Raw genomic sequence first — 16,822 nt, 5'->3', positions numbered from 1 at the left:
TGACATTTCCAGGCCATATCTGGTAGACTGGCTTCCCCATTCCAACCAAGTCTGTGGTAAAAATGGGAGGAAGGGCAGAGTACAGCAGTACCCCAGAGCTGAATCAGAAAGGTAACAGTGAGTTCTCTAGTCATGTAAAGATGGGGGACAGGGAAACAAACACGGTCCAGGCTCTTCAGTTTATTCTAAAGCAGGAGTCAGATTTCCTCTTTAAAGATATTTGCCAACAAGTCCAATGATGGGAAGCCACAGAGGGAGGCAGTCACGTTCCACAGGCAATGGCTGCCTCTGCTTTCAGATTCTCTTTCAACACCAGAGGTACGTCTAGTGTTCTAATTCTGTTCGTCTCTCATCACTATGAAAATTTGTTCCCTGGTCCTCAGTGGACGAGTACCAAGTGGTTGGTAGAAATGGGAGTGGAGCACACTTCTGTGGGGAAAATTCTGAAAACAAGGCGGCTCTCACCTGGATATCTATCTATCTATCTATCTATCTATCTATCTATCTATCTATCTATCTATCTCCCAGTTATTTATGTCCCTGCTCCAGGTGGCCTTTGCTTCTTTTTGTAGAGAGCTTAGATGAAGCTTTCACGGCAGGGTCATTTGTATTTTACGCCAAATCACTACCAGCTTTATGTCTCTCTACAACCCAGTTTGACTTATAGGATATAATAAAGACCCCCATCCACCTCTCCATAATGTCCCCCACCTGCTACAGGTGGTGCAGAGAGGTACCGTGTGAAATTCCACAGTTAGAACCTAATCTCTTGGCTTATGATTTTGATCTTAATTAAATGCAAATATTCCTTGAGGAAGGTAGCACTTTAAGGCCATTTTGTATACATGAGAATTTTAAGGACAAGAGGGAATTTCAGGAGGAAGAGAAGTTGGGGAGAGGGCTCAAATCAAGGAATTTGGAAAGCTGGAAAGGTAAGCAGACTATTCCAGGCTCTCTGCCCCAGGAGAATCTGTGAATGTTCACGAGCCTCTGCTGTGTGCTGGGCACCACTGCCAGGCATTGGCCACAGCAGTGGGCAAGACAGACCAGGCTTCTGCTTTTCTGGAGTCAGGAATGGCAAGGAGGGTGTGGGGCAGAGAAATAAGCAAGTAAAGCAACAGCGAGCAAGCTAACTGCAGATGGTGATGAACATTGAAGAAAATGGGGTACGATAGAGGGTGACTAACAAGGTGGATGGAAGGATCTGGGGAGAGGGGCCCGAGCAGAAGGAAATGGAGAGAGAAAAAGAAGGACAGTGCAGCTCGAGGATGGTGAGCAAGAAAGGGAACGAGGGGTGGCAGGAGTTGAGGTTGGAGAAGAATGAGGGTGGGGTGTGTGTGTGTGTGTGTGTGAGTGAGGGGTGGTGGGGGTGAGGAGTGCAGACTCTGAGGAGTGCAGACTCTGCAGGCTTTTGCTGAGAAAGATGGAAATTGTCAGAGGATTTTGGTCAAATATGGCATGACTTGCATTTTTAAAAATTGTGGTAAAACATATATAACATAATGTTTACTGTTTTAACCATTTCTAAGTGTATAATGGAGTGGCTTTAAGTACATTCACAATGTTGTGTAACCATTGCCTTATATATCTCCAGAACTTTTCATCTTCCCAAACTGAAACTCTGTACCCATTAAGTAATGACTCCCCATTCCCTCCAGTCCCCAGCCCTTGGCAACCACCATTCTACTTTGTCTTTACGGATGCGGCTGCTCCAGGTACCTTACATAAATGGAATCATATCTGTCCTTTTGTGTCTGGCTTATTTCACTTAGCATAATGTGTTCAAGGCTCATCCGTACTGTAACATGATGACATGTTTCAACAGGGTCCCTCTGGCTGCCACACTGAAGACAGACCATAGGGGAGTAAAGGCGGAAGGAAGGAGGCCAGGAGGGGCCATGGCCCTGGTCCAGGTGAGAGAGGTGGGGCTGGGACCAGGGAGCACCTGGCATTGCTTGTCTACTGGCACAAAAGCGAAGGTGAAAAACTTCCCAAGACACCCTGTGCCCTGAGGCCCAGCTCTGCCGAGGCCTGTCCAGCGCCAGAGCTCACAGGCCACCCAGGTTACCTTTATAAAGTTCACTTTGCAGTGGCAGGAATCATCATTCACGTTCTTGATAACAATCTCTCCATAGTGCTCGATCCACCTCTGCCCACTTAAGATGTTATGGATGCAAGAGGTCACTTTGTTCCACTCAAAATGATCTCCAAAACTAAAGGAAGAAAAAGTGAAAGTAACAACTACCAGAGCAGCCAGCAGCTAATGCAAAGGAGCACTGCTGCTTAAAAAACAAGTCCTGTAATGAATTACTCATTCCTTCATTAATGGAGCCAACACCGACTGAGCCGTGCTGGGCAGTCTAAGAGCTTTCACCCTCTCAGGAGGCTGGGAGGTGGGTGAAGGTCAGACCCAGGAGGCTGCCAGAGGCTCCACTAGAAGCTGGAGGTCTCCTGGAACAACCCACTCTGTCCTGTGCCAGAGGAGACGTGTCGAAAGTCACCGAACTATGAAAGGAGAGTGGCAAGGGGAGGGTAGAGAGGTTTTCCACAATGTGCTCTCTACACACATACATATATGTGCACACACACGAATGTGTACATACAGGCACACACATGCACATATATACTTATGTATATACACGTGTAGGTGTGTATATTTAGGCACGTATGTATACAGGCAGATCTCGCTTTATTGCGCTCTTTACAAGTTGAAGGTCTGTGGCAACCCTGTGTAGAGCAAGTCTATTGGCAGCATTTTTCCAACAGCATCTGCTCCCTTCATGTCTATGAAGTATATAAAACATAACTTTCATAAGCAATGGGAACCCAAAAAATTCATGTGGCTCACTATATTGTAATATTTGCTTTATTGCAGTGGTCTAGAACCAAACCCGCAATAGCTCTGAGGTGTGTCTGTATACATACACACATATATATTTTACATATTACTCTTAAGATACATATATCTTAAATCTTTTACAATGAGAAGGTATTCAGATATGACTTATGGAGTTAAATAATAATTATGAGGATAATGGTAACAAGACCAAACACTTAAATGACACATAATATGGGCCAATTACTATTTTTTTTTTTTTGCAGTATGCGGGCCTCTCACTGTTGTGGCCTCTCCCGTTGCAGAGCACAGGCTCCGGACGGCAGGCTCAGCGGCCATGGCTCACGGGCCCAGCCGCTCCGTGGCATGTGGGATCTTCCCGGACCGGGGCACGAACCCATGTCCCCTGCATTGGCAGGCGGGCTCCCAACCACTGCGCCACCAGGGAAGCCCGCCAATTACTATTTTAAGTGCTTTCCGTATCTGCTTAACCTTCGCAACAGTCTTATGAAGTAGATGGTTCATTATCCCTGTTTCATAGATGAGAGAACTGGTGATCAGAAAGGTTAAGTAACCTGCCCAAGGATTTGCAACTAGTAAGTAATGGTGTGAGCACAAGAGTCCCAGTAGCCCCGTTCCAGAGGCCATAATGATTACCATTTCGCTTTATGAATAAGTATCAATAATCCCTGAAGATCAAGGCCATAGCTTTCTTTAAAAATTTTTTTGACAGCGAGGCAGGACAACAGTGCTAAAGAAACATTATCATTCTTAATTGTGTCAGAAAGTAGAAATGTATTTTTTAAAGCCCCTACTTGGGAACTTTGGTGTCCAGGAAGCATTTCCATTAGAGAGAACAAAAATGTGAGACTGTCAAAATGAAGAACATTTGAAGCTACTGTCAAACACATTAACAGAAAAAAACACACTCAGCACCACGGGGGACAATGGGAATCCTGTTCCTAAACTTTGGCCCTAAATTCTATAAAGTTCCTAACCACAGAAGGAGAACTTACGCTGGCAGAGTCACATGGGTTGTGCCAATGGGAACAATTTCCATGGATTTGCCCCAGAATTTGTTCTTCCATCTCATGTCTGAAATGAAATAATACCAAATATTACATATTTAGCAGGAGAGCTAGGTAGATCAAAGCATTCTTAGGCTGGATAAATGATCAACCACAATACAGGACAATCTCTTCATAATAAAATTCATTATTATTCAATATAAGTAGCAACTGAGTACCTGGAACAGAATCAGAGAAACTAAAATTATAAAGTCCCTCCCTTGGAAGAACTCACAGTGGGAAAGGCATACAGAAGTGAAAACGAGTAAGGCCCCCCAGAGAGGCACGGGCCATAACTGGGTATGTTGTAAGGTGAAATGGAACCAGAGAAGGAAAGCCCAACATGGTTGGGGAAGGCATCAGAAGAGGCTTGTCTAAAGAGGCCGCTTAAACTGGGCTTGAAGAATAAACAGTTCACTAGGCAGAGAAAAAGCAGTTTAAGGCAGAAGACGTGAGAAGACACGAGAGAACAGGGTGTGGTTCTGTCCTCTGGGTCTCAGACTGTTTAGAGAGAAGAGTAGAAAAACAGCTTGAGTGCAAAAAACAGCGGGCTCTACAAGCTTGGCTAAGAAGTCTGATTTGGGTGCACTGGGGGAAATGAGGTTTTGTTTAGACAGAGAATTGATGTGATGAGATACAGACTTTGCCAAGATAATTGGCAGCAGTATGGAGAATGGAACAGGAGCAGGAGAGATGAGAAGCAGGTGACCTGTATGCTCAAGGGATAAATGAGGATGAAGTGAACCAGGACAGGGGTGGTAGGGATGGAGTAGACGGGAATGATCCTGGAATCATTAAAGAAGCAGAGATAAAACTGGGTGACAAATTAGATGCTGATTGTGAAAGACGGGGAGAATTTGTGGATGATCTCAGATTCTTCCAACTTGCATGAATGATAGTGCCATCAGAGAGACAGGGAATAGAAAAAGAAGGGCAGAGGCAGACGATCCCTCTGGCTGCTGGGTGACAATACACAGACCATAGGGGAGCAAAGGTGAATGCAGGGAGGACAGTAGGGGGTCATTGGCCATGGTCCAGGAGAGAGGTGGGCTGGGACCAGGAAGCTCCTGGGCACATATTACATGATTCTATTTATATGACATGTCCGGACTAGGCAAATCTATAGGGACAGAAAGAAGATCCGTGGTTGCCTAAGGATGGAAGAGCTTGACAGAAATTGGAAGGTGGGGGGTGGGGGTGGGGGGGAGCCACTAAAAGGTGGGAAAAGAGGTTTCTTTTTGGAGTGATGAAAATGTTCTAAAATTGATTGTAGTGATGATTGTACAGCTCTGTGAATACATGAAAAACCACTGACTTGTACCTTTTAATTAGGTGAGTTGTATAGCCTATAAATTATATCTCAATAAGCTGTTACCCCCCAAAAGATAATTGGTTGTTTAAAGCAAATTAGTAACAATGTATGACAGGGTTTATAACATATGTAAGTAAAATGTTTGTCCACAATAGCAAACGTTGGGGAAGGGGAAATAGAAGTACACTCTTGTAAGCTGCCTTTGCTATATGTTAAGTAGCATAATATCACTTGAAAGGAGACTGTGATATGTTAAAGATATATAATATGAATCCTAAAGTAACAACTAAAAAATGGAACAAAGAAGTACAGCTAATAAGGCAACAAAGGATATACAATGGAATCACAGAAAATAATTAATCCAAAAGAACGTAAAAAAAGAAGAAAAGGGGAACAAAGAACAGATGCAACAAACAGAAAACAAATAACAAGAGGCCAAATTTGAAACCAACTATGTTGATAATCACAATAAATGTAAGTGATCTAAACAACCTAATCAAAAGGCAGGAAAATGTCAAAGTGGATAAAAAAAAGCAAGATTTGGTAGTCGTGGGCTTATGGAGACACGGGATTGCCCAGGAAGAAGCTGATGAAGAAGAAGCAAAGGGAGTGGAGGAGAAAACTCTGATTGATGTAAGGAGCACACAGGAAGTACTTGAAGAAGACCCCTCCCATTACCTAATACCTAACTTAAAAAAATAATAATAAAGTGCTAACAAGGTCAATGACACAGCAATTAGGAGGTTAGATATCTTATGGGAATTATTTCCAGAGGGTTTCGGTGAAAGAGACGTCTCCAGTCAAGCTTCAATTTTAAACTTTAGTAGCAAAGACTCAGAAAGGAAACCATGGTACTTGTAACCTAAACTGGTAATATTGCGTCCACAGAGAGAAACTGGATGGCTACGAACTGGAATGGGGGAAGGAAATTTTTTCACAAAATACTCTTTCTCTTCTTTTAAATTTTATAGATGCATTAAAAAAAAGGCAGTGTGGCATATCAGGTGTTAACCAGTTAGCAGAGAAGAATCTTAAAAAACTGACATGTGCTCATTGTTCTAAAACCTGGGATGCTCAAACTTTCTTTCTATAGCACCTTCTGACTTTGGAATAAATAACTTAACAAAATTAATTAATCCATTTAGGAAATATTTGCAGCCTTATTTATTCTTCAGAGCAAGCCATCCCTTCCCAAATTCAAAATATAATAAACTGAATACAGGAACAACCCCAAACTGAAAAAAAAAGTCAGCAATGTAAAATTTCAGAAATAAAATTTAAAGCTTCAAAAGCAAAAGAACCGTCTGCTGTCTAGAATCTGATAAATAACCGTAAATATTTAATGTCTTGAAATACATGAGGCATTTCCAATGGCCACGGAATGTGATAAAGGAAAAATTGTAGCAATAAACCATGGTGGTGGCCCAGACAAAGACTGAGGATTTTGAAAGAAGAGAACAACTAAGTTATCCTCCAGAATCTTGAATTTTGAAGTCGACAAACGGCAGTTATTGTTCAGAGGTGAGAGGCAAGAACATCAAGTGGTACAGTTGCTTCCAATGAGGCCCAAGTCCAGGGCCCACTTTTGACCTTAACAAGCATTTACAGTAGTTCCTGAATGAAATAAATTATACCATTACACCAAAGGACAGAAGTCAAATATACGAGCATATTACCTTGCCAGAAAACAAAATTTCCAGACTCAGCGTGACATGCAGAAATAGGTGGATGGTGGCTGACCTGATGGAAACAAAGGCGAAGAAACAAACAATTAACTTTTGTGTCTCACGAAATCCATTCTTTCTCCCTTGCACTGAGATGTAATACGATTGCAGCGTCGAACGGAACGGAAACTTGTTTAGTTTCCCTTCAATAAGTCTGTCCTCAAGAGGGTGCTCCTGACATAGTCAGCTCTGTCTTGCTCAAATATGTCAGGAAAAAGCCTGTGAATGGAAGCCTCCAGAAGCCTGGGGAAAAAGCAGCCGAGTGGTGAGTGATGAGGGTAGAGACGTGTTTTGAAAGACATGAAAACAAAAGCAGAGATGCAAACACTGCCCACTTATAAATCATCTAATCTGACGTTAGCTGCCAAGGTCAAAATCAATGCTATTCTGAAAGGACCCACAAATGTTTTAATTAAGATGTCAAACAGTCGAACCTAGTTACGTAAATATTCCTAAGCAACACACAAATGCTCTTTGGCTCAGCAGATTTTACTCTTTTGAAAACTCTGCATCACATAGTCCAGCCACTTTTTATTAAATCACTGACGAGAAGACGAATCCAAGATAGTTTTTTTAAAAAAAGAATGTTTTTATAAAAAAAAAAGAGCTAAACAATTATGGAAGAAATGTTAGTCAACTGCTAAGAAAAAATTTTTGTTCATAAAAATATCTTGAGTGAATATGCAAATTACATTGTAGAAAAGAGAGTCCCGTGTAACAGAGACTGTGGCTCATTTCCCTGCCTTTTATCACTGAGGTCATTACTTCTGTTTTATTCACTAATGAAGAAGCTAAAGAGAAAAGCCTTCTCAGTTAATTTCCTCATTATCTCAGTAACAGGAAAGGCACGAGAGCAGTACATGTGCTGTTACCATAATTCGGTATTAGTAAAACCAGAGTAATGCTGCTAGCGGCGTTTACAGAAATTTCTCTGACTTAGCTGGTTCTTGGCAAAGGTATCTTACATTTAGGGCATTTGGGCCAAAGCCAGCATATTACACATGAGGAGACTGAAACTAGAAAGACTAAGTAACAGTAACGTTTCCCAGACACACTGATAGGGAAGAAGTAGAGGTAAACTCCAGCATTTTTGGTTTACAGATGGTTTTCAAAAAAGTTTCACACAAAAAAATTCTTAAGCAGCCACACCCTGTTTTCAAACATATCTTATCAAGAACTCAGTATACTCAGAACCCGGTTGAGGTGAACAGGTGTGGCAGGAAGTGGGGATGACCAATCCACAACCACTCGCCTTGCTCTGGACCCTGGACTGCAGTGAACACGGAACACAGTTTAAGAACCACTTCTGTGGCCCTCCTCCAGGTGGAGAACGGCAGGGACAGGATCATCGTGAGTGACACCACACACACGTTCAACTGATGGGAGTGCAATGGTACCAGCCTGGCTCGGAGAAAAGCAGGGACAAAGATGTCAACAGGGCAGGCATCTTTCAGGTCTTGATGAACATAAAACCCAGATCCAATATGAGGTGGGAGGTGCACATTTACCGTCCCCCGATGGTCTTAATTCTCAGAGGCCTCTTGAGAATGTGAGCCCCCTCCCCGTGCCTATGTGCTTTTCAGCTCAAACACTGACTTAGAAACCTCACTCCTAAAATGCAACTCTCTGCTTTCCTTCATCTTCTTCTTTTTCAGTCCAACCCCCTGCAGATACTTTATATCACAAACCGCTACACCCCTGTTTTCCCTTCTTTTCCCACTAGCTCTCAACAAAAACAGCGGAGTTAACTTTTAAGCCTCAGGATCGTATAAAACTAAACTAGGGCAAGACAACACCAACCCCTCACTTCTTCACTCTACCTGCCCTATCCACCCCCGAGTGGAGGGAGAGGAGCTATGGAATGTTCCCCTGTCCCACAATGTAGGCATATTTTAAAGTAGATTATTATAAAGTAGATCATATTCATTCCCACAGAAATTATATAGTAAAAAATGCAAAGACCACAGCCTTTATCAAGAATTTGGCATTTTATAAGTCTGGCTAAATATAAACATCAAAGCAAAATACAATATATAAAAACTATAAACTCTTCTGTAATAATTTAAAATCCCATAATACAAGGATAAATATACTGTCCATATGAATTATAAAAGCAAGCCTATCATACCATAAAGTATACATATGTCCCATAAAATGCTAATTTGACCTTTTTTTTTTTTTGCGTTACGCGGGCCTCTCACTGCTGTGGCCTCTCCCGTTGCGGAGCACAGGCTCCGGACGCGCAGGCCCAGCGGCCATGGCTCACGGGCCCAGCCGCTCCGCAGCATGTGGGATCTTCCCGGACCGGGGCACGAACCCGTGTCCCTGCATCAGCAGGCGGACTCTCAACCACTGCACCACCAGGGAAGCCCTAATTCGACCTTTTTCTTTTTTTTAATTTGACCTTTTAAAATGATTGTGTCAGATTAATGAATCAATGCTTAGCAAAGTGCCTTTAGATGGGGTCCAAGGGCTGTTTTCTGAATGCATTAATCTCAACATTGAAATATCAGTGATTTGGCTTATTTCTTTCTGGCTTAAAAAGGCCTTTGGGAGTGATTTATTTGGTGCACATGGCTTTTCAGAAGTTTACAAAGCTTTCCAGGGAAATTAAGTTGATGCCTTATTTTTCTTTGATATATTTCCTCACAACAGGTTATTTATTCATGAAACATTTCTGAAGCCTCTGCCATGTGCTGCATGAGTTTCAGAGAGTGAGGGAGAGCTTCTGAAGTCCCACAGATCTAGAACCTAACTGCAATATCATCTACTGGCTGTATGACCTTGAGTGTGTTTTAAAACCCTCTGGGCCCCAATTACCTCATCTGCAAAATAGCGCTAGTACCACTGACTTTGCAAACCCAAAAAGATAACACATGGAAAGTGCCAGGATCATATGCTGGTATGGAGTAAGCAGAGATTAAATTTTAACTTTGTGTCATGAGTGGTATTTCCACTTAGCTCTCACGGTCACCTTGTGTCTTCATTACCCTTATTTTATAAATTAGGAAACGGGTTCTTTCCAGTGAAGAGCCTGCCCAGTGTTACACAGTTAATCAGTGATGAGGGTAGTGTTTTAAACCCAGGTCCTCAGACTTCAAATCCAATGCTGTTTCCTGCGATGCCTCAGCTGCTCCTCAATGACTGCTCTCAAAGTTGGGCTCTGGTCCCTCCCCAGAGCCTCGGCACACCATTAAGGTCCCATCTCATGGATACTTGGAGAAGGAATCTTCTGAGTCTGACCTTTCCAACCTCTCTCTCATTTATTTCTTTGTAGAATGAGGTCTGAGAATCCCTCTGGCTTCAAAATGCTATCATTCTAACATCTGTTTTCTTTGAATCCTAACATCAGAGGCGGCAGTGGATGCCAGCCAACTGGAGAAGATTCTGTTAAGTCTTTGATTAATTTTAATACCCATGGAAAGGGGGTAATACACAGTTAATCATTTAATCTTTGTTGATGGTAATCTCTCTAAAATCTACCGGAATAGAGAATAATGTGCACAATCGAACCTGTGTTTGCTAGTACGGGATTTGGTTGAGTTTCTCTTCTCATTACATTGTAACCCAGGCACAGAAAGGCACTAGATTTTGAGTCTGAACTGATTCAGCCCCGCAGTAGACGCTGTCTGTTAGTCTGCTAGCTAAAGCCACTTTAGACTAGTTTTTTAGTATCTCTCTCCATCACTTCCTCTCCATTCCAATCAAATAAGAGCAATTTCTGACTGGTAAGGATTCTCAAACATTCAGGAAATTAGTTTACATGGTTTTTATTGTGCAAATATTTATATGTATCTTTTTTCTACAATCCCAGAGTCAATGAGTTCCCATGGTAGTTAAGAATTCTTGTAATTTATTTGTGTATCTGAGGTCTTTCTTCACCCTGACCTAATCATTTGTGATAGATGCTTTGAGAATGCACTTTATATGAGGTGGGTGGTAAGGAGAGGAGAATATGGGTCAAGAGTGCATTCAATATGTGTGTATTTTGTAGGTTTTTCTTCTTCAGATTTAGAAAAATAAACCCTTAAATACATCAATTCTGCAGCTCTCCAGAGGCATAACTATAGAGTCCTCCTAGTTCTGGACGCGTCTCTAACCATGAAGCCCTGCTCGTGGAAAAGAGAACAAGTGGCAGGTCAAAAATCACCCACGGAGGGGACCAAGGCATTCATCAAACATTTGCTGATTGCCTGTGATGTGTCAGGCACTGTCTTAGTCACTGTGGATACAATGAGAAACAAAAGAAACAAAAATCTTTACCCTCCTGGAGTTTACATTTTAGTGCAGAAGTAGGTGAGACAGACTATTAAACAAATAAGCACATAATCTGTCAGTAGTAAAGGAGAATAAAGCAAGGATGAGGATGGAGGATGGCAGATGGTCAGTGGAAGTATCATATCAGACAGGGTGGTTGGGGCAGGACTCTGTGATAGAAACCTCTGAGGCTAAGAGAAATAAGGCAGTTAACCACATGGATAGCTGGGGGAAGTATGTCTAGATCAGAGGACACAGCCACTACCCAGGGCTGACAAATGCCTGATATGTTTTAGGAGAAGCAAAAAGGCCAGCATGGGGCTTCCCTGGTGGCGCAGTGGTTGAGAGTCCGCCTGCCGATGCAGGGGACACGGGTTCGTGCCCCGGTCCGGGAGGATCCCACATGCCGCGGAGCAGCTGGGCCCGTGAGCCATGGCCGCTGAGCCTGTGCATCCGGAGCCTCTGCTCCTCAACAGGAGAGGCCACAGCAGTGAGAGGCCCGTGTACGGCAAAAAAAAAAAAAAAAAAAAAAAAGGCCAGCATGGCTAAAGCTAAATGAGTCAAAGTGGAAGGAGTCATGATATCTGGGGGTGGCATATCGCAGGGCTTTGTGGGCCATAGCCAGGACTTGGGATTTGATCCCAAGTGACTGGGGAAATCGTGAGAGCAATCACTCTGGCTGCTGAGTGCAGAATTGGCTATGGAAACAAGAGACCAGTTGATGAGTCTATCGCAACAAGCCCAGTCATTGATGCCGATGGCTTGGGCTTGGTGGCCAGCACCAGTGGGGTGGCAGTGAAAATGGCTGGTTTTGGAAGGAAGATCCTAGGATTTGCTGATGAATAGGACGTGGATTATAAGAGAAAGCTATTAAGGAGGATGCCAAGGATACTGGTCTGATTTTGGGGAAAATACAGTTGCCAATTATTTTCTCTTCCCCTAAGTTCAGAGTTAAGCACTTATTTGATAAATACATGGTTTCTTAAAAAAAACAAAAAACCAAAAACTACATTAAGTAATGACTTGACCTAGAAATGCAGAAGCACTGGTTTAGTCACCTTACAGTTGACTTATTGCTTATTTTATTTGAACAGCTTGAATTTCCCCTGATAATGTCTTTAAACAAGCTGCCACTTTAATCAGAAGTAAATAACCCTGCCTACTAGTAGATGAAAGAACTATTCAGACGGGTGATGTGGGTGTGCAACGGGGTGGGGGTGGGGGAGTGATAAGTAGGGTATTTTTAAATCCAGCCAAGAATGTTCAGAGTTCTGATGAGTAACAGAAAAGGAAGAAGGGCTGAACCCATGAAGCAAAAGATAAAAGACTTCAATTGAATCTCTTACATTTTAGTAACTCAATAACTTTGCTCAGCTTTGCTGCCAGAAACTCAACAGTAGTGGCTGGGTGGGTAAATGGTGAAGATGGCTTGAGCAGTGACCTGACAACTGAAGTTCCAGGTAATTAGGAAAAGCCACTTTTAGACAATAGCTTAACTGCTTATCCTTTATAGACACCAACTTCTGTACTTTTGTTCCCAAAGGTACAAAACAGAGAAGCAAAGCAAACTGAAATGAGTTTTCTGACCCGTCCAGTCCCTGATGAAGCTCCAACCCAGGCTGCCCGAGAACCAAGAATCCTGCCAGCAGGATCCTCGGTCCCTGACAAGGCAAAGGAAGTCCGTTCCTTCTGGATTCCCTTGGAAAAAAAGGAAACTCCTCCCCTGAGAAGGTGGAACAGTCAGAGGTTAGCACATATGACGGGAATGTTTATGATTGATTCCTGAATATTCCTTGTTCACAAAGGCCACTGCCCAGCCCACAACGGGAGTTGAGAACAAAGCCCTACGTGAGTTTGGAGGATGAAAGGTTTATGTGACAATGAGAGGCAAAACCCCATAGTCTGAACAGTGTACAAAAGGCTGTTTTCACATCGGCAGCTGGTGACTCCGGCAGCTCTGAGCACTAAACCCACACAAGAGACACCAAAAAAAAGGTGAGGGAGAGAGGATGCTGGAATAGAAACAGAGGGTGCAGCTGAGGGCCACTGGAAGGTGCCGATGGGCCTAGGCGTCGGTTTCCTCACCTGTAACTGATCCTCACCCCACTTGCCACACAGGGGTATTGTGAAGATCAAATAAGGTCCTGCGCAAGTTTGAAAAGCAAAAAGCACCCTGCAAGCATAATACTAGTTAACTGACAGGAGGAAAACTTGAACAGCAAATGCTTTCTCTCGTTTCTGACTGCACGAGTCATTTTGCTCCTGCATTTTTGGGTCTTCTGCATGAGATACAAGGTAAAGGGGGCAAGCTTCCACATAGCTGAACTCTGCGCAGTAGTACTTACTTCAACTTCCTTAATCACCGACGACTCCAAACATCCCCATACCCACCAAAACCGCAAACCACAAAACCTAAGGGCTTGGAGGAAAGGGATAGACATCACTTTCCAAATCACCTGACTCTGCTGTCTAGAAAACTCAGTAGAAAAGCTGAGTTAGCTTTGTTTCTTTCCAGGTCCTTTCACTTGGAGATATGATTTCCGTCAATGTCCTCCTTAGAATAAAATTCAACCCCAAAATCTTAATTCGGGGTCCTGTTCAGTTTATTATATTAGTCATTCAGCAAGCTCTACTTATTGTAGAGAGATACAAGAAAGCAAAGAAGCCCCAAACTCTGAAAGCGGAAGTCCATCACCTACACCTAATAGACAAGGGTAGAGTCACTCTGTCTCCGTAACAGAACATCTCCTGGGTCAGAAGCAGAAGGAGCCAGACTGGCAGGTACCAGCATGAAACAGAATAAATGCTCTGGCACTCTCTTTAGATGTGGTAAATTAGAAAGCCTTCATGCACAACGGGTCGCCAGGTCAGCATAACCAACAGGGGCGAGGGAGGGAATGGGGGAGGCTGAATGGATGTTTCTCCTGCTGGCTGGGAAAGGAGGGCCCTGGTCAAAACCCTTTTCACTTCTGCGGCAGTGGACAGCCTGCCACGTTGAATTAAATAGCCACCTCTCCTTCTCACTGTACACTTACCTGATGACTACAATTCTGTCTTCCTAAGTAGTCTATGGGGAAAGCATCACTGGTCAGGCTGACCAAAGCCATCTGGTCCCCACGGCAGGTCTATTTTTCATGCTAAAGGCATATAGTAGCATTCTGGTTTACATATGTCTCTTATAACCTTAGCTAGTGTGATTCTGTCCCTGAGAGGCTCGTCCATTCTCAGGTATATTTAAAGAACCAACTATCTAGCCCATAAGGCTAAATTCAAGACAGATGAAGTGGTTCCCTCATGATCAGGACTGTTGGTATCCCCATGGTGAAGCCAGCTGTGAGGACTCCTGGGTGCCTCATGGCTTGCTTTGTGTCAGAGACTCACCAGTGACAATATGCCACCTTCAAACCACCTGAATCAGTACAGTAGATATAGCACATCTTATTTCAACACTCCTCTAAGTGTTCTTAACACTGTGTATTAAAAAGCATTTTAGAAGTTGCCTCTAAATATAAGAGCAATAACCAGGTACTGAACGTGCTTTATATATCAATGTGTTATTTCACTTACCCTTCCTGCAACCTATGAGCTAAGCATGATCATTCCTATTTTACAGATAAAGAAACAACTGAGTTTCAGAAAGTTTAAGTAGCTTATACAAGGCCACACACAAAGTGGCGGGGTTAAGATTTTAAAGCAGGTCCATATGACACCCAGCACGCCCTATGCTACTAACAACGGCCAGATCCCTTTCTTGCTTATTTCCTTAGGATCCGTTTCACGGAACTAAAGACTAACTTATGTAATGCTCTTTCTGTCTCTGTGCACATGTGCCCAGGAGCTCTGCTTTCTCTCTCCCTGCCACCACAGTGGAAGCACGTGCAGATCCTGAATCAGCCCTGCCCCATCAAGGGCTAGTGGGATTGAAGCTCAGCTTTACAACAAGCTCACATTACTACTCTTTTCTTCTACCTATTCTTCCTGTCCTGATCGTCTGCTGTAGTTTGGAGCTATTTTCGGCCTTTGTTTTTTCACATGAGTGCATGTAATACCATGGTAACCAAATTATATTTTCATTTATTCACATTCCATTTTAGATTTAGTATTTAAATAACCCAGTTGAATTTGAATCAGATTATCTTACCCTTTAACTACTGATTTAACCCCCTACCGCCCCAATATCAGTGTTTAATTTCTCGTTTTAGCTGCTAACTGGAAAGCAATTGAAAATGTGCTTTGGGATTATTGTATAGTCATTTTCCTTTGAGTTTCAGAGAAGGTGCTCGTAATTCACAGTTAAGACAACCACCATCTTCATAAGTCTCTCAGCCACACAACCCTTCCCTTCCTACTCCCATAATACCAGTCCACTGATAAACAAGGCAGCAAGATAACAGAAGGAAAATAATGTTTTAGCAACCCATCCCTTTTTCCTCAGTTTTCTAAGAATTGAGAGGGCTGAAATGTATCAATGATGTTTTCATGTTCCCAGGCTGACATTTAGGGATATACAGAGGGTAGACACACTCAGGTGCTGCCTTAACCAGATGGGAGAGAAATGCTCTTTATTTTCAGGCAGGATGCACTCTATTTTAGCTAAACAATTCCTTACTGACAGAGGTTTTCGATGTCCCCAACATTCCACTATGGCAAACCATGCTGTCATAACGTCAATAACGACAACAAACCTTCATATAACACTTTATACTTCAAGTATAAGTGCTCTAAGTGCTAGTGAAAGGGAGAGCTGAGATTTGAATCTAGGCTGGCTGACTCCATAGATACTGTTCTTGAATATTATTCTCTGTTAACTCAGGCGGGAAGGGTCTTGTGGAACCTCCTTAGGGAACTCAAGCTGCGTAAGCATAAGGTATGTCCATCCACTGCATAAGGGACAGGCGTTCTTGTCTGCCCCCAGTTCCCACCCACTGCAGTATCCCAGCACCTGGAATGGTGACAGGCAGGTGGTATAGTCTCGAGAAATATTTATGGATGGAATGAATAAATACACGAATGAAGGATTCCTCTTAAATTAAAATCAAGAATAATGTGTTTATTTGGTGCTGCCCCTTCTGAAGGGGGTGCTTCTGCTCTAAAAGGATGATTCAGCAAGCTAGGGTGCACACTTCCAATCTCTAAGTTGCAGTTGGGCAAATGCTTCGTGCTTTAAAAGTCCATCCCCACACACTTATACCACAGAAGTCCACCCACTGGAGTGAAGGCTCTGAGCCCCACGTCAGGCTTCCCAACCTGGGGATCGGGCAACGGGAGGAGGAATTCCTAGAGAATCAGACTTTGAAGGCAAGTGGGATTTGACTGCAGGACTTCAACAGGACTGGGGGAAACAGAGACTCCACTCTTGGAGGGCACACACAAAGTAGTGTATGCATCGGGACCCAGGGGAAGGAGCAGCGATCCCAGGGGAGACTGAACCAGACCTACCTGCTAGTGTTGGAGGGTCTCCTGCAGAGGTGGGGGGTGGCTCTGTCCCACTGTGAGGACAAGAACACTGGCAACAGAAGTTCTTGGAAGTACTCCTTGGCATGAGCCCTCCCAGAGTCCCCCATTAGCCTCACCAAAGAGCTCGGGTAGGCTCCAGTTTGGGGTCGCCTCAGGCCAAACAACCAAC

General features: G+C 43.3%; 1 protein-coding gene across 4 annotated transcripts in view; it reads right to left on the bottom strand.

Annotated features, from left to right (window-relative positions):
* Positions 1–16,822, bottom strand: part of OSBPL3 (oxysterol binding protein like 3) — a 206,047-nt gene that overhangs the window by 13,370 nt on the left and 175,855 nt on the right. For all 4 annotated transcript variants that reach the window (XM_060304519.1, XM_060304517.1, XM_030857364.2 and 1 more), the window contains 3 exons: positions 6,892–6,955; positions 3,853–3,931; positions 2,069–2,213 (listed from right to left, as the gene is read on the bottom strand). In XM_060304519.1, the coding sequence (XP_060160502.1) occupies positions 2,069–2,213; positions 3,853–3,931; positions 6,892–6,955 (288 nt within the window). The remainder of the gene's footprint in view (positions 1–2,068; positions 2,214–3,852; positions 3,932–6,891; positions 6,956–16,822) is intronic.

Source organism: Globicephala melas, chromosome 9 (assembly GCF_963455315.2).
Source record: "Globicephala melas chromosome 9, mGloMel1.2, whole genome shotgun sequence".
NCBI classification, from domain to species: Eukaryota; Metazoa; Chordata; class Mammalia; order Artiodactyla; family Delphinidae; genus Globicephala; species Globicephala melas.
The sequence above is the reverse complement of the archived record's forward strand: the minus strand, read 5'-3'. Positions and strand labels throughout refer to the sequence as shown.